Source organism: Lissotriton vulgaris, chromosome 6, assembly GCF_964263255.1.
Source record: "Lissotriton vulgaris chromosome 6, aLisVul1.2, whole genome shotgun sequence".
NCBI classification, from domain to species: domain Eukaryota; kingdom Metazoa; phylum Chordata; class Amphibia; order Caudata; family Salamandridae; genus Lissotriton; species Lissotriton vulgaris.
Genome location: NC_141694.1, coordinates 1,628,267,890 through 1,628,293,396, shown reverse-complemented (window position 1 = coordinate 1,628,293,396; position 25,507 = coordinate 1,628,267,890). Strand labels below are relative to the sequence as shown.

General features: G+C 45.7%; 1 protein-coding gene across 1 annotated transcript in view; it reads right to left on the bottom strand.

Annotated features, from left to right (window-relative positions):
* LRPPRC (leucine rich pentatricopeptide repeat containing) overlaps window positions 1–25,507 on the bottom strand; it is a 675,215-nt gene that overhangs the window by 629,319 nt on the left and 20,389 nt on the right. The window contains exon 2 of the mRNA XM_086927797.1: window positions 15,053–15,243. Coding sequence (XP_086783923.1) covers window positions 15,053–15,243 — 191 coding nt within the window. The remainder of the gene's footprint in view (window positions 1–15,052; window positions 15,244–25,507) is intronic.

The following is a 25,507-nucleotide window of genomic DNA, read 5'->3' as shown; positions in this document are numbered from 1 at the left end:
TAGCTTTGTTACACTTACAATAAGAGAATGTAGAATAAAGGTTACAAGTTTAAAGGACACAGGTGATGTGATGATTATGTAAAGTTCATGATTAACTAAATGTACTCTGATAATCGAATGTAGCTACCACTAGGTGCACTATACAAGTGTCTGCCTGCAAATGGCAAAGTGGGTTCAGCTGGTAACCTCTGCGAGGACAGTTGTTCTCCCAGCCAAGACGAATACACCTGCCTTTCTAAGAGAAGTCTTGTTTTTCTTTATTTCAATTTTTCCACAACAGTTGCCAAGCCGAGCCAGGACTCCAATGTGTCCTCAACCGACTACTGCCATTGGAATACCGCCTAACCCGCTGCATAGACCATTGCACATTTTTGAGAAAGTAAAAGGACACCGTGCTGCCTAAAGTTCTGCCTTTTCACAGGAGCGTGAAAGACCCCAGGAGTTGCCGTCTTTAAGGTGAGAACAAGGCGGACTTCTTTCCATGTTTGTATATTATATGACTTGTCTATTTTGCAATGGTAAATGTGGAGGAAATAAGAGTTATTGAATGCCAGATTGTGTAGGCGTAATGCAAAATGTTAAGTTAAGGCACTATATAGTCGGTAGAGAGTTTTTCCTAATATGGGTGATTCGAAGTTGGGAGTCCAATATGTGTTTCAAAATGTTGACACAAAGGGGCAGCTGAAAAGCTGATGACGCTAAACTCCTCAAGAAAGGGATGAGGACTTTAAAGAGACTGAGGATGATTTGTCATCTTGGCAAAGGGAGAAAGGAAGCTTTATAGTTACACCAGAGAAAATTTAGAAATAGTTGTCATAAAAGTGAAGTCAGAAAAAGACGTAAGAGACAGAGAGAGAAGGACATTATGGTAATGTATCAGGTCAAATTCAGGGAAGTTTTGGGAGGATGGTAGACAGAATAGAATCGATACATAGGCACATAGATAATATGGTTTAAATAAGTCAGTCTCCAGAAGCTAGATGACCTACATATAACCATAGCACTCAAAATGCCCTCATCGACCTCAACCATATGGAGGGATTGATAGGGTCACCCAGCTACACTGATAGTTTTCTGAAGTCTGCTTGTATTGCAAAAGTATGCCGGGAAGCATAATACCAAACATTCCTTTACCGCTGTAAAACAGATGCCCCTAATACTTAAGGGACCTGGTACACCTCATTATATTCTCTGGCCACAATGGATAAGGACACTCACAAAGATGTTGCCACTGCTTACAGAGAGATATTTACAACAAGGGGTGGTGAGGGACAGAGTCTCTGAATTAAGCAGAAAGCTCTCACCCAGTCAAGAGATCAGGGCTAGATCCAACACCGTTTTTTAGCTCACTGCACCATCCCAGTTTCAGAACCTGGCTGTATGCAAATTAGTCTGTTCCTGTCCCAGTGCATGATGGGAACAGGGCAAACCAAACTACAAAAGCCAATTCTTACACTGGGAAGGAAACAAGCTCCCGGGGACCGGTTTCTGGCATTACAGCCGTCTTTGGCCCGGTTTGCTTGAATCCTGATGGTGCAATGAGCAAGGGTCTCACATCTGAGAATACCCTTCCACGCTTAGGGTGGACAAAAATATTTACAACAAGGGGTGGTGAGGGACAGAGTCTCTGAATTAAGCAGAAAGCTCTCACCCAGTCAAGAGATCAGGGCTAGATCCAACACCGTTTTTTAGCTCACTGCACCATCCCAGTTTCAGAACCTGGCTGTATGCAAATTAGTCTGTTCCTGTCCCAGTGCATGATGGGAACAGGGCAAACCAAACTACAAAAGCCAATTCTTACACTGGGAAGGAAACAAGCTCCCGGGGACCGGTTTCTGGCATTACAGCCGTCTTCGGCCCGGTTTGCTTGAATCCTGATGGTGCAATGAGCAAGGGTCTCACATCTGAGAATACCCTTCCACGCTTAGGGTGGACAAAAATATTTACAACAAGGGGTGGTGAGGGACAGAGTCTCTGAATTAAGCAGAAAGCTCTCACCCAGTCATGTAAATCGTTTTTGGCCACTATAGGTGTGGCAGGGTATACTCCGACATGAGTCCCTTTCTCACTGCTCCATCAGGATTCAAGCAAGCCGGGCCGAAGAAGGCTGAAATGCCAGAAAAAAAAAATTCATTTACACACTTATTTAAACATTTATTGTTCCATCGACCTTTACATATAGATATATAAAATATACTTATTTTTTAGAAAGCCACACATTTTATTTATTTATTTATTTTTAGCATTTGTTAAGCGCGAACAATTGCCCGCAGGCGTCTCGGCGCTGTACTGATGTATGCTCTCCTATAAGGTATCATGGATAAGTGGGAATTTTTAAAGATTAAATAACCAGGTTTTCAGTTTTTTCCTAAATGATATCAGATTTGGGCTAGATCGTATGGATTGCGGGACAGTGTTCCACAGTTTAGGGCCTACCACTAAGAAACGTCTGTCTCCCCAATTGACCAGCCTGGTCCGTGGCACAACCAGGTCATTTTGTTTTGCTGAACGTAGTGTCCGGGAGGGAGTATATGGGACAAGATGGTCTTTCAAAAATTGCGGCGCTTGGTGGTGAAGTGACTTATAGACAATACACAGTGTCTTAAATTTAATTCTGTTCCTCACTGGGAGCCAGTGAAGACTTCTCAAGGTCTCAGTTACGGGCTTGAATTTAGGGATGTTTGAAAGTAGTCTGGCTGCCGCATTTTGGATTCCCTGCAGTTTCTTGATGACCCTTGCTTGGGCACTGGCAAACAAGCCATTACAGTAATCTAATGCTGACAAAACAAGGGCGCTGACAAGTGTCTTGCCAACATTTTTAGGTAGAAAAGGGAGAATCTTCCTGACTAGGCGTAGTTTGTGGAATGCCGTGGCGGCCGTCTGATTGGCATGTGCCATAAAATTTAGGTTGTCATCAAAGATGACGCCCAGATTCCGTACTTTTGTGGCAGGTTCAGGCACGGCTCCAAAAGATGGCGGCCACCATACTGGGGACCAGCTAGGACTGAGACGGCCAAAAGTGACCACCTCAGTTTTATCGGAGTTAAGTTTCAAGCAGTTTGCCGCCATCCACTGTCCTATGGCCAGCATACCTGCTTTGAAACTCTCCGCTACTGTTTCTCCATCATTTCTGATACCCAGAATTAGCTGAGTATCATCTGCGTAGGAGGTAAGGTTCATCCCGTGCTCTTTGATGGTCTTTGCGAGGTCCGACACATAGATATTAAAAAGTGTCGGACTAAGGGATGAACCTTGAGGTACCCCACATGGCAGAGATAATTCAGCCGATTCAAATTGACCCAAGGTCACCGCCTGGGATCTCTCCGTCAGAAAGGATGCCAGAAGATTTTTTGCCTGGCCTCGCACGCCCATTTTTTCGACACAGTTGACAAGAATCTTGTGGTCAACCGTGTCGAAGGCGGCTGATAGGTCTAGAAGCACCAGTAGTGCTGTACCACCTTGGTCTCTAATTAGTCTGATATCGTCTGCAGCTTTTATAAGTGCGGTTTCAGTCCCATGAAACTTGCGGAATCCAAATTGTGTTTCATCAAGCAAGTTGTATTGCTCGATGAATTCCGTAAGTTGGGTGTTCATGGCCTTCTCCACTATTTTCGCGAGAAGCGGTAGGTTGGCTATAGGCCTGTAATTTTTCAGATCGGCTTTATCGAGGCCGGGTTTTTTCAAGAGAGGTTTTAATAAGGTCTTTTTTAGTTGGGTGGGGAAAATGCCTGTACGGAACATTATATTGCATATTTGGGTTATAACTGGCGTCACCGTGTCCACAAATAGGCGAAGAGTGTTCAGAGGACAGGGGTCTAAAGCCGATCCTGATTTAATGGTTTTGACAAAGTCCTGGATTTGATCTTCAGTGACTTCAGCAAAGCAGGATAAGTTATTGCTTGGGGGAGGGGTATTTATTTTTTCAGTATTTTGATTATCGCCGAGATTGAATACTGAGAAGATGTCATTCACTTTATTGAAAAAGAATGTGGCCAGTGAATCAAAGAAGTTTTGTGAGCATGGGGGGTTCAAATCTGGGACGCATCCTGCCAACTGTTTAGTTATTTCAAAAAGCTTCTGGTTTGAGTTTTTCGCACTTTCAATTTGCTCAGTATAATATTTTTTCTTAGTTTCGATAATCAATAGCTTATATTGGGCTAGAAGCTCTTTGTATATCTTTTTGTTTCCGTTGTCATAGTTTTTCCTCCATTGTCTCTCTCGATTTCTACATTGTTGTTTAAGTTTTTTAAGTTCCATTGTATACCATGGGGCCGAGGGGGACTTTCTATTTCTAGACATCCTTTTTTTAGGGACTAATTCATTGACGGCCTGGTCCAGCCATGCTTGATATTGTTTGGTGGCGATTTCTGGGTTATTGGACAGCGTGGGCTTTGAATTGTCCAGCGCGTCTTTAAAGCTGGGGATGTTGATGTCTCTCCATACTTTGAATGTTTCTTGTTTTGGTACTGGTATTGTTCCGGTAGCTGTTTTGTTAGTTTGTATCGTGGCTAAGACCAGGTGGTGGTCGGTCCAGGTCATTGGCAGGACATCAGACACCCCCAAATTCTCATGATTGGTAAATATTCCATCTAGTGTGTGTCCTGCGTTATGAGTAGGTCCCTTCACCAGTTGGGTTAGACCGAAGACCTCCATTTGAGACTGCAGGGCAATAGTATCCTTATCTTCACTACAGTCTAGATGGAAATTAAAGTCTCCTAGCAGGGTTATGGATTTATCAGTAGCAAAAGTTTCCAGAAAAGTGGCGATTTCTTCAAGAAATCCTAGGCGGGTTTCTGGTCGCCTGTATAGTAGTATACCTTTGAAGTTGTGGGAGGGTGATAGGTATATATCAAATTGGAAGGCCTCGCAAGTAGTGGAGGGAATTGCTGTAGTACGGATTTTTAGTGTATCTCGAGCAATTATAGCGATTCCCCCTCCTCTCTTACCAGTTCTATCTAGCCTATACGATTTGAAACCTGTTGGAACGGCTATCACAAGGTCTGGGTGTGATGCCTTGTCCAACCAGGTCTCTGTGAGGAACATTATGTCGATGTTCCTGTCAATAAGTAAATCCGCTATTTCTTGCCTGTGTTTCACCAATGAGCGTACGTTGATAAGGGCTATGGTGAACTTTTGCGTTATCTGTTTAGCGTTGTCCCAACCGACCGCTTTATTTAGCAGGGGGATGGAGGTCTGACAGTGCTTGCAGTTTAGTGTGGGTAAAGATGATATATTATCAGGATTATTCCTGATACATTCTTCCGTAATTTGGGCTCGAAGGTCAATTAACATAGAGTGCGAGTATTGGAGGCGTTGAGGCACATTAGAACCAGGGGGGGGGGGCCCTAGGCCCGTGTCCGGCGCGGACGGGCGCAGACGGGCTTGCCTTTGGCGCGCCTTCGGCGCGCCACCGGCGCGCCCGCTGCGCCCGCCCGCTGCGCGGACGAAATGGCCTTGACATTTATACTCTGTAGAGGAGGGTGGGGAGGCGTCCTGCCACTGGACCGCCAACCCTTCCTCCCTTCAAGATGGCGCCTATCCCCGCGTTGTAGCCCCTAGTCTGCCACACCGGGAGGAGCAAGGTGAAAAATGAGTGTCTCGGTGCAATATAGCCTTGCCCCCGAAAACGCGGAAATAAGTGCAAATGTAAAAACGGGACTATTAAAATATTTACACTTTTTAAAATTGCCGCTTTTGTCACCTGAAAATTGCCGCTTTTCACGCACAAAGAAAAGAAATAGAACCCCCGGCTTTCCGCCTCAGGGGAGAGTAACAGTCGTACACAGAGTTGAAGTCAGCTTGGTTTAAATACCCTGGAGGGCGGGAGGCGTCCTGCCACTGGACCGCCAACCCTTCCTCCCTTCAAGATGGCGCCTATCCCCGCGTTGTAGCCCCTAGTCTGCCACACCGGGAGGAGCAAGGTGAAAAATGAGTGTCTCGGTGCAATATAGCCTTGCACCCGAGAACGCGGAAATAAGTGCAAATGTAAAAACGGGACTATTAAAATATTTACACTTTTTAAAATTGCCGCTTTTGTCACCTGAAAATTGCCGCTTTTTCACGCACAAAGAAAAGAAATAGAACCCCCGGCTTTCCGCCTCAGGGGAGAGTAACAGTCGTACACATTCACTGGATGGTGTCATCAGAGGTCATGAGTGATGTCACTGACCATGTCATGAGTGATGTAATATGTGACGTCATCAGCAGTGCATTACACGCGCAAGTTATAGTGAGTCCAACTAACTATAACGTGGGAATTTCAATGGTTTTATGTCAGTAAAATTTCCAGCTAACTATAACTGATGTGAAACCTATGGTTTTTTTAGTGAATTTAATAGGTTTTTTAAATGCTAATTCCTAACTATAAGTATCTCTTTATAAGTAAGACTGTTAGCGCTCTAGTTGTTTAGAACACTCTGATACATTCTGTCAGTGGGCTACAGTTGGGCTATTTTTGAGCTATATATTTTTTTTTGTCTCTGGTGGCCATCTTTGGGCTACATTGGGCTACATTTGGGCTACATTTTTTCTCTAACATATATAAAGCCCAATGTAGCACAATACATATTTTTCCAAAGTTAATTTTCGTAAAAAGCACTTCAGAATAGGGCTACCTTTCCCTACAATTTTCCCATTTTTTTTTTTTTTGGGAGCGCTCCCGGTGCGCGCCTCGAGGAGCGCCCCAAAAAGCATACTTCTATAAAGCGTCCCGGGGCGCGCTTCGGGGAGCGTCCCGAGAGCGCCAATATCGCAAACGAAAACATGATTGTGACGTATCGCGTAGCCGCGTCCGTGTGATACGCACGGCGTAAGCGCACCCGGAAGCACTCGAGCGAATACGATCGCGCAACGTAGGCGTCTGACACGCTTACGCGGCGCGCCCCAGGCCGCGCCCCGGGGCGCGTCGCGTAAGCGCGTCGGGTCATGTGACCAGAAAATAACACTTTTCATTGGTTCATAACAGTTTTAGTTTCATAATGATGAAGCCCATGGTCATGTGACCTGTAAATAACACTTTTCATTGGTTCAATAATTATTTTTTTCTAAATTTAGAGAAACCCACCCATTTCTCTCACTATTGATTTTCACTTGGAGAGAGCAAGAGGTGTTTTGTGAATTTTCAACTCATTACTTTCCTGATCTACAGCAATGGCTGCAAGGGAGTCATCCAGCAGTGATTCAGATGGATTTGTGCAAGAGGACCCTCCTCACCAGAAAACAAAGAACCACTTCATCTGGAAATTTTATGACATCCCTGAAGGACAAAAAAAAGTTAATGCAAGTAAAGTAACTTGTAAAATATGTGGACGTATTTTATCCAGAGGCAATCCTCTAAAAAATACAGCTTTGGAAATGCCAATTTAATTAGGCATGTCAAAAGAAGACACCCAAAAAATTATTCCAGGGAGAGTGTCAGGGAGCTGGCAGAGAAGGCACGAAGAGATGGCAGCAGCACCTCCACTGGTGGAGCAACACCTTCAGGTTCAACACGTGCAAGAATGGTCCCCAACATCCAGCCGGTTTTTGCAGGCATAACATTTTTATGCAAGGACTGTGACGAACTACTCTGTTATGGGGAGCAGAGCGTTGAACTCATTGCATTAAAGAAACAGGAACACCGATGCTCTCCCCGTCCCTAAATGTTCTCATTTTTTTGCTCCTGTTGAGCATTTTTTGAATCCCTGTTTTTGTTTTTCCCCAGTAAAAAATGCAAAAAAAATATAAAATCGTTTCAAAAAGTATAAAAAAATATTAAACAACAAAAACAAAAAAAAAGTTCTTTTCAGAACTACCTCCAATTTATATAAAAATGCTATTTTTTTTTTTTTAAAAGTGTCATTCTTTTTCTCCTTCGTACGCTCCCCGGTGCGCGTACCGGGCGCTCCCCTGGCGCAAATCAAATCATTTCCCCCTTTGATTTTTACCACCTCAATCCTACCGAGGTACAAGATGGCAGCCGCTCCGGACTGTTTCGAATGTTAACAGACACCCAAGAGCCAATCAGCTTTCCGTACGCAAGTCGCGTGGCGCGCTTTGAGCGCTCCCCGGGGCGCGGCTCTAGATATATATATTTTTTAACCTAAATTACTCAAAATCCACTGGAGCACATATCCTGAGACATAGCAAAGGCACATCGGGCTACCAGTCCCTACAATTTTGCCAAATTAGGTGGAAATCCATTCAGCTGTTCGGGCTAAAAGTGAAATCGACCGCCCTATGGAAATTAACATGGGGAAAACGCGTTTTGGGACCCCCCTTTTATCTCGGCCCCCGCTTTACGTATACCCCCCAAACTTTCAGGGAAGGACCGGAGCGCCGCGAGGCCATTTTCAGGAAATTTTCAGGCAGATTCGTCAACCGGCGCCAAAGTTATTCCAAATAGAATTTTGAGATTTAACATTGAAAAAAATCCTAACTATAACTACCTACTAGCGACCGCCAGTAGGTAATATATATTACAGCAAGTATCATTACATCAACAACAAGCCAGGACTATTGGCTTTATCAATGGTTGCTAGTTCCTTAAAATAAAAATAGCAGCAACCATGGCTTTGTTGAATATTATATTGAAAATACTTCAGTTCTAAAATGACCAGACAGTGAAAGAGCGATAACCTGTTCTTTTTAACTTATTTTTCGGGCTTCATTAAATAAACAGTTTTTTCATGTTGCAGCATTGGCGTTTTACCTATTTTCTAACAGATTGCCCTGCTGTACACCGAGGCTCGAGGAGGCCTCCACATGCTGTCACACCCCAGACTGCCCCATTGACATTCTGTATGTGGCAATTAGCCGGCATACAGACTGACAATGGGCAGGTGGGGCTGCTCTTGTGCTCCAGGAGGAGTGCGAGGCGCCAGCATAGAGAGGGGGGGAGGGGGGAGGCCTCTCACAGGGGAGCAGCGCTGCTCATTGTGATGGGCAAAATTACGGACAAAAGGCGTCCGTAAAAGGGTTCCTCACGGACAACGGACGTGAGGTCCCAATTACGGACGGTCCGTGAAATTTACGGACGGTTGGTCACCCTAGGCCACTGCTATTTTTGTCTTTAAGCCAGATTGCTCAGCAGCCCATGCAGTTGTGCAATAAGTTCAAAAACAGTGTGAAAGGAATGTAGGGGGGGGGGGGGGGGGGAGTTGTTCGTTGGGCAAAACAAGGGAGGAGGGAGTGAAAAAATGGCGAACTGCACAATGGCATAATTGCAGACCTTTCTCATAATGCATTTCGTGCAGAAAGATATATATTTTTCAGTTTTATATAGCGTGAACTCTACCCGAAGGGCTTTGAAGCACTTCACGTGTACTAGTTCCAATACAAAGAAATAAAAAAAAAATTTGTAAGGCACGTGGAGATGAAGTGATTTGTCCATAATCCCAGGATGTTGAGCAGAGACTCGAACAGGTTCCTGAGCAGGCATCCCTATAAAAGTTGTAACATAAAGGCACAATGCTCTTTCCACAGGCAGAGGACGGATCTATCAAAGGTGGATCATCTCCATTGCATCATCACAACACGTAGACTGGTACATTATGTGGGTTGTGTAAGCTTGGACTATATTCAGCCCTGTATCAGGTATAAAGCTTTGATTTCCTCTCCCAGATTTGCGGATGTCCTACTACTGGCAATTGGGGCTGTGCCATGCACGCAATACATACAACCAAATATAATGCTCATTACCTCCATTCTCTATACTTTCCTCATATTAGCTGTTACCAATATTATTGTGATGTATGCTACATATGTTCTGTTCAAGGTTGGAATATAATAAAAGCCTATCATTTATTAGTTAAAGAGGCTTGAATGTGCGTTATCTTTCGGGATAGGCCGAGAGGACCCACAAGCAGCCTAAGTCTTTTGCAGGATTCTCTGTATATTATAATATAAGCTCTTCTTCTGGAAGGTGCTACATCTGTGCGCAGAGCTTACCAGAGATGGCAAACATCAGGAGAAGATGGTGAATTCCTGTTAGACTGCGCCCTTTTTGCAGGTTTATCCATAACTTTTTGCCTTTTGCCGACCCTGTATTTGCTGGCTGTAGGATTTTGGGCACTTTACCACTGTTGATCAGTGCTAAAGTGCTAATGCTCTCTGTGTATCCATGATTGGCATATTTGATTTACAGGTTAGTCCCTAGCAAAGTGCACGGTGTGTGTCAGGGCCTGTAAACAAATGCTACTAGTGGGCTTGCAGCACTGGTTGTGCCACCCACATGAGTAGCCCTTTAAATGCATCTCAGACCTTCCACTGTAGTGTCTGTGTGCACAGTTTTAAACTACCTTGTTTACCTGGCCAGTGCACCCACTTACTTGCCAGGCCCAAACCTTACCTTTCCTTACAAGTAAGGCTCCCCTAAGGATCCCCAGGATACCTCCGTGGGCAGGGTGCAGTGTATGTGAAAGGTAGGACATGTCACACACACCAGTAAATGTCCTCATAGTGGAATACTGGTTATTTTGTTTTTCAATATTGAAGGGGTGTCATTCCCATAGGCTTATAATTGGGGCTGCACCATAACAATTTTATGTGTGTAACGTTCAATTGGGAACAGATAGAAAAATAGAGTTTAGGTTCTCTGAATTTATTAACGCACCTTTCAGTAAAAGTGTTTTTTTAATTCTGTGTTTGAAAATGCCACTTTTAAAAAGAGCAAAAAATGAGTTAGGTCCTTAGGGGGCTGAGGGAGGGGTGGAGCGTTTTATAATGTCAAAACACACACAAAAATGCCCCCTTCTCACACTACTGTTTGTGTATTCAGCGTCTGGTGTTGAAGTGACAGGCGCTGGGAGATGTGCATTTACTCTAGACAGTCACAAGGGGTGTTGAGGTGTGCCCTGCCTTGGCTGGGTGTCTCATAGCTGGTCTGAATAGACACAGCCTGCATTTATAGAGTGATGGGATAAGTTTTTGCTTGCACCTGAATAAACTGTGTCTCCTTTTCAGAATGCTGTCTCCACCCCCTGTGGTCATGCTGCACCAGAGAGGATAGGACCTTTTTGCACAGGGTTAAGAGACGCTTGCCACAAAGAGAACAATGGCAAAATGGGGTATAAGTACTAGACCTAAACCCCAGGGCTTTAGATTACTTCAAGGAACATGAGGACCCTGCCAAAAAGAAGAGCAAAATAAATGTGCGAGGAGCGCTTCCTTTTCTGCGTGAGGGGTGGGTTGGCCTGTAGTTGCTGCTTCTGTCTGTGGTGGAGGAAAAGGACCAACTATTTTTACCCTGCTGTGGTATCCTGCTTGTGAGGAATCTTCAAGGGCTTGTGTGTGCTTGCTTCCTGATTGAAATCTCAGGGAGATCAAAGACTTAAGGAAAGATCCCTGCTGGATCTTAAGGAAACCTGCCTAAAAGGAGAGCTGAGGAGATGTGCGAGGAGCAATGCCCCTGCTGCATGAGGAGTGGGTTGGCCTGCAGTTCCTTCTCCTGCAGGGAAAGGACTGTGCTTTTCTTCACCTTTTGTTTTTTTGGTTTATATGAAACCTGCCAAGAGCGCTTTAACTAGGAGCCCAGCGCATGTGAGTGCCTGTCACTGCCCCGACCCCGGTGAAAAAACAAAGTGCACGTGGTGAGTACCACCTTGGGCCGAATTTGCTTCTGTTTGAAATTAGCACGTAGTGAGTGCTTTAACTTCGGTTGCCCCAGTTGTGGGCTCACTCTGCAACAGAGAAATCAGCACGGGCTACTCATTGTAGCACCACAAAATCACCCTTCAGCACGGCCCCTCCGTTTGAAAAGGGAACCGTGAGGGGGGGGGGGGGGGGGGGGGGGGGGGTCGTAGCCACGAGGGAGCCGCTGTGAAGAAAGAAGTTCAAGGAGGGAGCCTTATTGTGCTGCTTAGCAACTTCAACGTCAGAGGCCAAGGCCCAGCCTCGGAGGAGGGATACCAGTAGAAAGGGGGCAGCGCTTCAACCACTCTGAGCTCCCCTCGATTCCGGAAATTCCAGCTGGAGTGTGAGCCAGCCCCGCATTCCCAACCGGGCGCGCAGAAATGCCAGTCACAGCTCTTCAAGGCATCCCCAGTGAGTTTTGGGCTGACGAGGGGCACGACTGGCCCCTATGACCTGAGGGGAGTGGCTGGGCTCCTGCCGCAGTTGTGCCGACTGTGGTGCCCTGTGTCTGTGGACTGTGTCTCCTTTGCCTACCTTGAGGGTATTTCTTTGTGATCATCGAATATTCCGGCCGACAGCAGCTGCACTGCGCGTGCGCAGGCAGCTGCACTTCGCTCAATTTACTTATGCATGGGACCAACAGGTGCATTTGTGACAATAGTAACCACATAACAAAGAGAGCAGCACAGGTGCAATAATGCATTGGTGATTAATGCCTAACCTAATAACATGCATTTCTTGCCCTAAAAGTTGGGTTCAGGAACTGCTCATTATGCGCAGCAATGTTGCTTTTAGGATGTTTTCATGACCTGTGCACCTTATTAGTATTTTATCCAGTGCACTACAAGTGATCTACAATATACACCAGAATATTTACGGTATCATGCTAAATGTATTGTTATTATGACGATTGCCTTGTGGCAGAGTGATTTATGTGGGTCAGGATCTATGCATTATTATGACAATTGTCTGGCAAAGTGATTTATGTGATTGTGGTCTATGTGTCTTATATACAATATTCCCAACACCAAGTCCCTCGATCCTCGGGACTAGTTTTCTAAAAAGAGCACTCAGAGCCACTCCAGCATGGTTTGACAAAGGCGGCAACGCCGAAACGCGTTTGTAACCTTGCCAAACTGCAAAAACTGAAATAAATTTTGGCAAACCACGCTGGAGAGGCTCTGAGTGCTCTTTTTTGAAAACTAGTCCCGAGGATCGAGGGACTTGGTGTTGGGACTATATCACGCACGCCACCGTGCGGCAAGAGGCACCCGTGGACGAAGTGGAGCGGCGGTTGATGGAACCTGCGTGCTGAAAACATATACAATATATGAGCTATTTTTATATAGCCTTGCGTGGCGTGGCGTCTCTTTTGTGGTGTATGTTGTGCGTCACTGGTGTGTGTGTGTGTTGCACAAACGCTTCACACATTGCCTCTGAGATAAGCCTGGCTGCTCTGCCAGCTACCATGGGGGTGAGCAGGGGTTATCGTGGGTGTGTAACACCCTTACCCAGACTAAAGTGGCGGGTTTTGCCTGGCTTAGGTGCATACCCTAGCCAACCTGATACCCCATTTCTAACAGCTCCTTACATGGCAGCATGATGGTGGACACCGCTCTCAAGCGAGGAGCGAAGGGTGAGAAAGGTAAAGGCACTACTGCAGAGTTCAGCGTTGAGCAAAAGATGTCAAACTTGTGCTTCTTTTTCTTATGCCAACACAATGTCATGAATTTCAGGAAAGGGGCATTGACAAGACATAAACTGTCTTTTCCAATATGATATTCTGTCCAGAGAAGCCTATGTGAGCCTTCCAATCCAAGATGAAGCAGAGTTTTTTTCCTGTGATGTAATTTCCTTCTGAAGTTTACATGGAGAGTAGGCAACACAACATATTTATTCCCTTATTTTCCATCAAATTCTTTGTCTTATTCCAAATAATGTTATCCCAGATTTCTTCCTTTTTGCACTTGGAACATCTAATGGATCTACTTCTGGAATCACTCGGCTCATTTCTCTTCCCTTATGTCAGGGTTTTGGCATTGCTGCTAATACCTGTAGTAATCATCTTCAATCAAAAGCTACAAGATTGCAAAGGAGGTTTTACAATGTAAAGACATGTGACACCTATTATTGGTGCGCACTATAGCATTTGTTAACTCAGAGTTTGGGAAATACATTTATGGAGCTTATTTCAAAGCATTTTACACAATACTTCAGACTGTCAAGTAGGCTGGGGGTGAGGTATACAGTATAAATGAATGTGTACCGTTATGGAAATATTGCAATTTTGTTTATTGGAATTTCAAGTGTACAATGTACTTTCCTTGTTCGATTTATATTTCAACAGCCCTGATGATGTCCTTCATTGGACGAAACGCGTCGGCTGTATGATGTTTTGATTAATTTGGATTCATTTATGTTGAAATTTATTATGGAAGCTGTCGTCATTTGGTGACTGAAACGTGAATAAAAACTTGGGAATCAACAATCTTTGGCCCTGTGATATTTTCAAGAAGTGTGGACCCCTCCCTCGAATCATTGGAATTGTTTGGACATTTTTTGGATCTTAGGACGGTGGATCCATTTGGGGTATTGAGCGGACGTCAAACCTGAATAGACAATTGAGTTATTTCTATCTGTGAATTTGGGTTATTTTCTGTGCTACAGTGTGTGGTACCCTCACCGTTGCTTCTTTTGAATACTACCTTTTATTGAGTACTTTAAATTGGACGGGGCACAATGGCTACTGAGAAGAGTCAGCTTTTATGGGGAAATCAAGAAGGAAACTGAACAGACCTTCTCAGCAACCAGCCCACAACAGAATTCCTGGGGGACCTGTATTTTCTTAAGCTCTGCTCAAATAGAAGGTATACATTTTGTTGCAAGGGGGGGGGGGCAAGAAACCTACCAGGTATAACCAAATCTTTTGCCACACATCAATAAGTCAATAACTTGATTCAAACTTTACATTGGTAACCTTCGAGAGGTAGTAGAGGTTCAGCTGCTGAGACAAGTGGTAGGTTCGTAAGCGAGGTTGGTTAAGTTGAGAGAGTAATTACATTAATAATCACTATAAGACAATATTAAGTTTCCAATTGATCGTCTATATGTTGTCATTGCGGAGTCGTTTGAAACAGTATGAGAATTTGCAGCTCACAACAAATTATCAAACTTTATAGCCAGAATATTATTTTGCTTCATAAAAAAATATATATATACACCAGGGTTCGTTATTGCTTCTGTTGTGAAAATTATAGGTTAACATTGTGGCTTTATAGTAAAAGCTTAATGCATATCCATATTCCTTAACGTCTTTTACAATGAGTGCACCAGTAGAAAGTTTTTTTTAAACGGTACAGCTGGACAAAACTCCAGTCTCTAATTTAATCCAATTTAAGCCAATAGTAAATTTGCGCAGCAAGACAACTTTAAGGGGGCTTACCTGTACGGCAAATATCCTCGAAGATTCTCATGAGGAGAGTTTTAGTTATGCGGCCAGTCCTTCTAACTGAGGTGTCTAGTTTATTTAGAGCCCAGTCGAAAAGTTGTGCCTGCTTAGCACGAACAGCAGAGCTTGGTTCGTCATGTGTGCTCCCTTTCTGCTGTGTTGCCACTGTATAAAGTCTTACTTGGCTGGTTAGGAGGAAACCAAAAATAAAAACTATTTATAATGTTTGAAAAACACATCATTACTAATTAAAAGTGAGAAGAACGACATTTAATAAAAACAACTTTATTTCAACTGACACAATTGCACATGAAGAGGTATAATAGGAATAAGCAGCAGAAAGAATTATAAAGATGACTTTTCCCAAAAAACAGGAGCTTTTTGTAAAATCACAATCATGCAAATACAAACATTTGTTGACCAATGTAGATTTTTACAATAAGAAATCTAGAATATATATTTTAAAAAATTAAAAAATAATTTTAAAATCGAACATCTAACACATGCATGATGATGGAAAATGTGCTGCTGCAGAAATCCAGTGTATATAGATACAGGTCCCAGATCCGTACTCCAGGGTACCGTCTGCACTTACGCTCAGTCCCACAGCGTTCATTTTTTCATATTTAATGTGCTACAATTGAATTCAAATTCGTGTTTTAACAATCAAAGGCTGATGTTTATATATTAGCAACGGAATCAAGTTGTGCTTAAACCATAAGTCACGCAGTTGATACATACAGTTTCAGAAACACCATGCTCCACCACACAGCCGAGAAGATCTAACGCCTTTCTCATTCATTTCACTATGGGTTTCTGTCACTGTCGTTTAAATCAATGCACGCAGTCGAACCAAAGTGTCACAAACATTATTTTATTCTTTACTAACATGGTTAACACCATCCCATAAAGGCTATTGATAATCAACTTTGGGCGGTATTTTTAGTTGTTGCCTATCAGACAGCACAAGCTGTCCATTTGCGGAAAGACTTAGAGGGCTTAGAGCTCGCCCATTGCTTACCATTGGTTGGCTTTACAGTCACTCATTTTCTAACTTATTTAGCTTGTGTGGGCGCTCATTCCTCTACTTGTATTTGTCCCTACCTTGGAGCACAGCCTCATGACTTGTGTCCTTCCACTGCTTACTTTTCAAGGACTGCGTTTTTAGGTCTTGCATACACAGCGCGCATGCGCTGCATAGGAGGGCCTATAGCAGTCGTTCTGCTGTTTTTCGAAGGACATACTTGTGCTTGTGGCGGCCAATTCTTGTTTTTTAATGGCATTGTTTAAACAGGCACAGGACTCCAACTAGTATTCCCTCTTCAGCCTAAAATCTTTCCTAAGGGGAATACTTATTTGGAATTATTTCAACATCATAAGGTGTAGTATTTTTATGGAACAGTATTTTCGGGACTTAAGCTCTCCTGAGGTTGTATTTCCTAGTGATTTAATGAGCATTACATTTCCAGTCACAACTCCACTTCATAAAGATGATCCTTTTATTACCAGATAGCAATCCATGGCAGACGCACAATGAGTTGACACTATCTTACCATACATGATGCATATTTTGGAAAGTCACAAATAAAGCTGAAGCGCCACATTTTATACTTATTTAAATTCGAACACTAATGTCAGAACCCGTGTGTTTTAAAATCTCTTTGATTATCAATTAGATGACAACATGGTAAACATTGACTACTGCCAGAAATAACGCACGATGACAAAACATGAAAGGTTTAGAGCATGTAGTTAATAAGCTTTCGAAACTCATCAAAGAGACGACGGAAGTGAACGCCTTCCAATGCTGGCTATTCTGTTACTCGTACGCACGCAGAGAGGAGCATTCTGTTTACGACAGGCACGCGGCCGCTGTGTTTGCCGCCAAAATAGTGAAGTCCATTTATATATATTATTGGCTCTTGTACTGTCAAAACATGGAGTCATGTTGCATTCATGTGGGAATGGCCTGTTCTCCCCCAGCGAGGACAATTGCAATTTAAAATTAGTTAATGGGTGCTTTAAACGAACTTGTAATCATGCCATTCCAGGGGGTGTTTCCCTACTCTCCAGAAGAGTAATTTTACTAGTGCAGATTAGATTGTGGTAGCGTGTTAATGCACACCGGAGGTTGAGACGCAGCAGACCCATGCTGCACTGATGTAAATAAAAATACAGGGACAACTCATACCCATATTCGACTGTTTTCATAAAGTTATTAAACACCATTGGTACATTGTTGAAGCAATGTTTTCTAAACGTTGTTTGACTTTATCAGCTTTTCTCCAGGCACTCTATGTTCTTGCTTTTATACAGAAATGCAAGCACGGCTGTCAACTGCACCATGTCTTTGAGGTCCTGGCTTTTAAGCAAACAGCAATGAATATGCTGGGATTTGTAGGCCCATACAAATAAAAGGAAACTGAAACTACAAGTTCCGAAATGGTTAGCGCTGGCGGCTAAAAACCTGGACTGGCTGATCTGAAGGCTGCACTTCGGAAATGGGTAAAAAGCTATGCTTAAGGGATAAAGACATTTTTTGGATAATTGCCTTTTTCTGTAGAAATGTATAATTCTGCAGTTCACTGAAAACAACAAAGGAGCAAAATATGTACTGAATGCATGTTAATAAGCAGGATTGGGAAGTACATAAAAGAATTCTATACTTGCTTAATGTCATAGCCTCTTTCTTAAACTCCCAGTTGTTACCAAGGAATATGATCGTGGTTCAGTGGACTAAAGCACCCAGTCCAGAAATCTGTGTTTCACCTCATGGTCACAGATTTGAGTCCCAGCAGGCCCACTCGACTTTCATCCTGCTTGATGTGGATTATTGAGTACTGTTGACTTGGGTAACAATAATCATCTGTTATTTCAATTCACATAAACCGAAGGGAGAATGCGTGTGTAATATTAACTATGGTCTTGTGGTCCCACCAGCTGGCATGGGCATACAAGAGCAGTTGTTTTTCCTTTTAAACTCAGACCAAAATTACACAAAACTAGACAATATTCTAACACTTTCCTAGTCTCATTGCAAGTTTTTTTTTTTAAACATATTTTTATTTGTCAATTGCAAACACAGCGCAGAGCTCTGCACACCAGAGTCCTCTGCTGGATCATACCATACATTATCACAGAAGCAACTGACTTTCGTAGGTTTCAGCCAGAAAAAAAACTTGAATGCATAGCTCAATACAACCAACTCCCCCCAACTCCCCCCTCCAACTCCCACTCAATCCAAGTCGCACAATGTCCGCACAGTCTTTGCCTCCACCCCGATGTATAGCAACAAATCTGCAGCACAATAACCCACACCTCTCCTGGCCCCCGCCCCTACCCTGCATCCCCATTTCCCTACGTGCATTTAGGCTTATCCTAGTGGACGAGCTTCCATAGCCGCTGGCGGCTCTAACCACACCCCCCGGTAATCCGCCCATCTCTTCCATATCTTGAAGTGCTTACTTAGGCAGCCCCTGGCCACGAAGATAGGCTGTTCCAGCTCTATACAAAAAATCTAAGCCGTTCTTCCATGCTGTCAATGATGGGGCCTGCTGCGCCTTCCACGCCCTAGCGATATTCCGCTTTACCAGCATAAAGCCAAGCTGCATGAGGTGTCTTTTATAGATGTTACCCCCTATGCCCTACATAACGTGAAGCAGAGCTAGTTGTGGCGTCTGCGGAAGCTCCCACCCCAAGACATCTGACAGGCATAAAAACACCCTGCGCCAAAACCACTCCAGAGAAAGACAGTGCCAAGTAGTAAGTATAAATGTACCTTCCTACCGCCCACATTCGAGACACTCCAGGGAGGCAATCAATCCCGCACAGTATAGTCGGGCCCGGGTATAGTAGAACCTGTGAAGATATTTAAATTGGATGAGGCGAAGGCGCATTGCTATAGCCGCTTCCTTGGGTGCTGTCAATGCCTCTCTCCAGTCCTCCTCCTCCAATGCACCTACATCTGCTTCCCAATCCGCTTGCAGCTTCTGAAGGAAGGAGGAGCAGTGTATGACTAGGGATTGATAGATCCAGGAGATCTTTTTGGTCTCCAAATCACCCATAAAAACTTTTGCCTCCAGTGGACTGAATTCAGGAAGGGATTCCAGCCCCTCCAGGGAAGGGGACCAGGCATGTCGAAACTGGAGATATTTACAGAATTGTGTCCGGGGCATAGAGAAGTCCCTCTGTAGATCCTGAAAAGACTGGAGTGTTTTGCCTCTCATAACATCCTGTAGTGTAGTTCCTATATTCCTAATAGGCTCTGAGCAGTGGAATAATATATCCCATAGATGCGACGTAGGACTTATGTCTAGTAGGTCTCTATCGAATATATTAAACTTATTTCTGAGTGCCAGCTAGCTCGGAGGTCACTAGAAACTTTCTCAAATTCACAAGAAGGGATTCGTTTCTGACAACCGCATAAACATAACAGGTTTTATTTACCCAAGATAAAACTGATCTTCAGAGTCGTGGAAACAATAGATAGGTAGATATTTTACTCAGTCATTCGTGCATGCTTTGTTTCACCAGAGGTGCAGAGAAATAGACACACTGGCGTTTTCAATAAAAGTATGTATTGAACAGTCTTCTTTCTCATGCAGAATAAATGAACTGCTACAATCGTAATACTGGCTGTGAAGTATAATGTGTACATCAAGAAGAGTATTATAAAATAATACTGTAAAAGCATGGTATGGTTTCTAAGCCATAAATTACATACATAAATAAATAAAGACTACAAGTACTCAACTAGTGCTGCTAAAATACGCCTACCCCGATGTACCTAACCTAAGTCTAGTACGAGGGAAGAAGTAAGTGTGATGTAGCATAAGTTTAGTATTCTTTTGCCAAGAATCTATCCAAGATTTCTCTTAGGGTCTAATCAGCTCCGTACCTTGGTTTAGAATGAAGGAGGTCTGGTATCTCTCTGTCTCAGGACTCGATTTCCCAACACCCCGCAAGGGGAGCTTGGAAACACTGGAGCTGGATTTCTCAGCAAGAGAAAAGACAGCGTCTCTCTCAGTGCGTCTGCTGGAGGGTTGGCTTTCTTCGGCACTTGCTGTAGCGAGCTGCGTCGGGCAAGTAGATAGTCGAACTGCTCCAAACCACTGTGTGTTTGCTTGGGCAAGTGTGGGCATATTTATACCTTCAATGTGCAGAGTTTGACGTAAAGGTGGACATAATAACGTCATCAAAGAGTCTCAGTTCTTTGAAAACTCCATGAGTTCTTGGACAAATCAATGTTCAAGCAAGGGGAAGTCACTAACTGCTGAAGCAGAGTTTTTCAAGAAATCGTTGTGGATTTTCGGAACTAGTGGAAGTAGCCATGCCGTATTTGGACTGCATGAGCTATGTCGAAATATGGTTATGATTTCTATGCCTATATAAGGACATTGTGATTTATACCTATCAGGGCTCGACAAATCCACTCGCCCGCTCGCATTTGCGAGGGAGAATGGATGAGGACGAGCTATTTTTAGGTCCTACTCGCCCTTTCTGGCGAGTAGGAAGTCAAACTAGCTTTTGTCCTCCGTCTTTGAAAACAGAGCAAAAGTGACAAGATAACATGATTTAAAGGCATGTTTATTGCTCATTAAGGGAATGAGCAATAAAGATGCCTTTAAATCTTGTTAACTTGTCACTTTTGCTCCGTTTTCAGAGACGGAGGTCAAGTGGGTTGCAGTCAGGTCGAGGGGATTTTCCATGGTACTAGACCAGCAGGACTAGTACCATTTTTCGGATTTGTCGAGCCCTGCCTATATAAGGGCATGAATCGGGAAAATTACACTAGGGTCCAAAATGCTATACAACAATCCCCCAGAGTCAAAATACCAATATCGTCCCACCCCCGGAAGCCCTGCAGGGCCTCCAGCTCTGGCAGGCGTCCTTTATTCCACAGGGGGGTCTCCCCGGTCAAGGTATTCCACCAACTCATGCGGCGCAGCGCACGCCTCCATGTCAGGTAAACCACCTGTGTAGCAGACGGTAATTTGCTGTGTAACGGTGCAGAATACAAGATAGTATGCAGTGTATGCGACCCCATGAGTAGTCGTTCCAGTGCGTACGCCGGGTCTCTCCTATCACTGCACCACCACTAATGAGAACTAGCAGATGCGAGGCCTGATAGTATGAGAGGATGTCTGAGGACGCGAGCCTCCCACAGTATGGGGATAGGAAACACGTTCAGGGCCACGCGCACCTTAACCCACTCCCACAGAAACGGCCTCAGCACAGAGTTCACCAGCCAAAACCATCCGGGCCGGATCGAGCACTGGTGATTCTGCAGCTGGTACAAGAGCCGAGGAAGCGCCACCATCTTAAAGATAGCCCGACCTGCCGTATAGCGTCAATGGCATACGTGCCCAGGTCTTAAGGTCGGCGCGCACTCGCTCCCACACTGGTATCAGATTCCGCTCCCAGGAGACGGCCGGCACATCTGACAGGAATACCCCCAAGTATTTCAGCCCCCCAACAGCCATCTGGAGTGCGTTCACCCACGCGCCCAGCCTCGGACAGTCTCCTAGAACCCACAATGTAAATTTGCGGGGGTTCATATAAAGTCCAGAAGTTTCTTCAAAGATCTGCATGATCGCTAGGAGTCGCGGTCCCATTTTGTCCAAGGCTGTGAGGAAAAACAGGACATCGTCCGCGTATAACGCGATCCTGTCAGATACATCCTAGGTCCACTCAAAACCCCGGACCTGTGCATCCATGCAAAACCACGCCGCTAAGGGCTCCATAGCCAGTGCGAATAAATAAGGAGACAAGGGGCGCCCCTGCCGCGTACCCCTCCGCATCTGGAAGGTGGAAGAAGAAACACTAGCCACCCGCACTGTCGCCGACAAGTCTGTCTAGAAGAGCATTAAATAAGAAAGAAACTGGGGCCCCAGATTTAGTCTGCGCAATAATGCAAACAGATATACCCAGCTCAGGGATTCGAACGCCCTGTCCATGTCTGCCAACAAGAGGCGCTGCCTACTCTCCGGTCTGCTGTACCGCTGCCACTGTGACATGAGCTTGCCGTATATTATGTCTGGTTGCCCTCCAGGGCATGAACCACACCTGATTGGGGCATTAAAGGTGCCTGGCAAAGCCGATGGAGCATCTTTCCAGACTTGTCCCCCCACTGATAAACCTTACTACGTGTCGCCCGCCACACTTGCCGGGCTTGGTCTAACAGAAGGGAGGCATGAGATTGTTGGGCCTGGAGTAGTTGTCTCACATAGTGCCCTCCCTCTTCCTCCAGCGACCGTCATTCAAGAGCCTCTATAGTGGCCTCCACCCGAATCAATTCCTCCCTGCACTTGCTACGTGCCGCTGCACACCAGGATATATCGACACCACGGAGTGGGCTTCAATGCCTCCCACAGGGTCCCAACAGTAGACACTGAACCCTCATTGGAGACGAAGTACTGAGCAACAGCCTCCCTCATGTGTGCATCATACTCTTCATCCTGAAGTAGCCACACTGAGAGGCACCACCTGAACGGGTGTCGCCCCCGGGCCATATATATCTCCAGGGCCACTGGGGGCGTGATCTGACAGACCATGGTGAGGATCTCAACCAGCACCACCCTACACCAACCATTGCTCGGGAATAAAAAGATAGTCGAGCCTGGAGAAGGTTTTGTGAACCGCTGATAGTACATCTCGCCTGTTACCATGAGCCCACCGCCACACATCCAGCCAGTCACCATAGAATTAAATTTCGAGGGATGTCCCCTCCCCGGGCCACCGTCCCCCACCCTCCTATTCTTGGCCAGGTCCATAACATCGTTCCAGTCCCCGCCTACCACTGAGAGCACATCAGGTATATCCGCCCATAAAGCCAACAACTTCTCCACCAGAGACCACTGCAATGGGGGGGGGGGGGGCATAAACGCAGCCCAGTAACAATGGGACCTCCCCAATTTGGCCCCAGATAAACAGGTAATGTCCCTGAGCATTAATTCACTGCTGCGCATGAATATATGGGATCCTGCGATGGATCAAAATCGCAACCCCCTGGAGCCCCTTGTAAACCCTGCATGAAAGACCTGCTGATAATCATAGCGTTGTAAACAGAGTGGCTTCATCCCCATGAGGTGTGTCTCCTGTACCATAAGAACATCGGCTCTAGACCTCTTTGCCTGGTGTAATATAGACCCCCGTTTAATTTTGTCTAGGACCCCTCGCACGTTCCAACTAATGATACAGAGGGTAACTGGAGCCCCCCGATCTCTACCAGGCGCGGTAGCCATAGGGGAGGGAACCTGTCAAAATGACCAAGAAAGGACCGAAGCGACAAGTACGTACTAAGTTATAAATCCTATGCGGGCTTGCGACTGGAAACTTGAAACAACCCCCCCCCCCCCCAACAAGCCATCCACCCCATACCTCATAAACGCTGAAGCATCTGTCACGGCGCAGCAAGTACCCGGACCCCAACGGGGGACCAAGCACCACCCCATCCAATGGATCCCCAACTCACAAACCATGTTCCGCGGGCTTAGCCCTGATCAGTCGTAGGCCGGCAGGAACCCAGCCCTCTCTAAGATCCCCCTGACAGGGAAGCATCGAAGTACATATTTAGCTCAGGAAACCGCTTCTGTACCAACTCAACCCCCTAATTAATGCTCCAAAGTCTGGCGCCCAGGAGTAGGGACCCCTCTAGCGGAGGCCCCGCAGGACACCGAGCACCTCCAGGAGCGCGACCGCCTACTGCCCCTCTGCTGCTGCCCCTTGGTGCCCTTCTGGACCATGTCACTTGAAGAGGAGTCCGAATCCCTGCCGGGTGACGTATGGGGCCTCACTCGCTTTTTCTCATCTGTCCATTAAAAGACTTCCTCTGGGCTGTCAAAAAAGTGGGTGCGGGATCGGTAGACCACCCGCAGACGAGTGGGATACAAGAGGGCATATGGAAGTTTGAGCTCTCTCAGACGGGCCTTGCAGCCGTGAGCGATTGGCGCTGTTGCTGCACCAGTCTCGTATAGTCAGGGAAGATCAAAATGCGCACATTATCGTAAAGCAAAGGTTCCTTGGCCCGGGCCTGCTTCAATATGGCAATGCGGTCAAGTAATTCAGGAGCTTTGCTATCACTGGTCGCGGTCAGGCCCCTGGCGGTGGTTTCTGCATGAGCGCCCTATGGGCCCGTTCAACGACGAAGCATTTTGACATAGCTTTCGGTGGGAGCCAGCTCTCCAACCAGTGTGTGAGGAAACGTTCCTTGTTACCTGCCTCGCAACCCTCCGGAAATCCCGCGAAGCGCAGGTTATTGCGCCGGGCGCACCCCTCAGCATCCTCCATTCGGAGCGCCAGACCCTTCTGGATCGTTTCCATGCTCGCCAGTTTCCGCTTCGATATTGTGACGTCATCCTCCACTCTAGAGATGCAGGTCTCCGCCTCTGTGATGCAAGAAACCGTGTTGCGCAGATCCTGCCACAGCAACGTACCATTGACCCAACTGCCCCGATCTTGGCATCTAGCGTTTCTCAGGACTGGGTGATGGCCGCCATGAGGGCCGCGTTGTCCGGGATAGCCTCCGGATGGCTCCCGGTAGCACTTGCCGCAGTCCCCGGACCAGTGTATTTGTCAATAGGCCCGTGCTTGGCTGGGACACCCCCCTTGTCTCTCGTCATAGCTGCCCCCGGAGTCTCCCTGCCGAACCAGATGAATTAGGGCTGTAAGTAGGGATATAGGCGCAGGGCTTGATATGGCTCTCCTGAGGGACCAACTCCACCAAGGGCCCGCACAGTATAATCAGTGTCTGAGTTTGGGGCCAGGCCTAGGCGCGCACCCAGCAGAGTGCCAACACCAGGCACAGCAAACCTCTACTGCCAGTGATGAACTGTCAGAGTACCCCCCTTTTCTGAATCGTTTTGTCCACCATAAGCGTGGAAGGGTATGCTCAGATGTGAGTCCCTTGCTCACTGCACCATCAGGATTCAAGCAAGCCGGGCCGAAGACGGCTGTAATGCCAGAAACCGGTCCCCGGAAGCCTGTTTCCTTTCCAGTAAAAGAATTGGCTTGGTAGTTTGGTCTGCCCTGTCCCCATGATGCACTGGGCCAGGGACAGACTAATTTGCATGTAGCCAGGTTCTAAGCTGGGATGGTGCAGTGAGCTAAAAAACGGTGATGGATTAAGCCCTGATCTGCTGACTGGGTAGTAGTATTCTGCTTAATTCAGATACTCTGTCCATCACCACCCCCCTTTTCTGAATCGTACTGTCAGAGCGGCCCCACAGTAAGCGTGTCTCAGGGCAGGGGGAGTCTTATTGCAAGTTTCATCCTTTGTCCCATGATTGCCCAGTAAACAAACTAATATTTGCTTGTGAGTGTAGGTAAAGGGCAAGGAATGCAAACCACAGAAAGTAAACATAACAGCAAAAGGATTGTTTAATGCGTGTTCCTGCTGTTAGCTCGTCGTCACATAGCCAATAGGTGTCGCCTTTGGGACCTTGTAAGTAT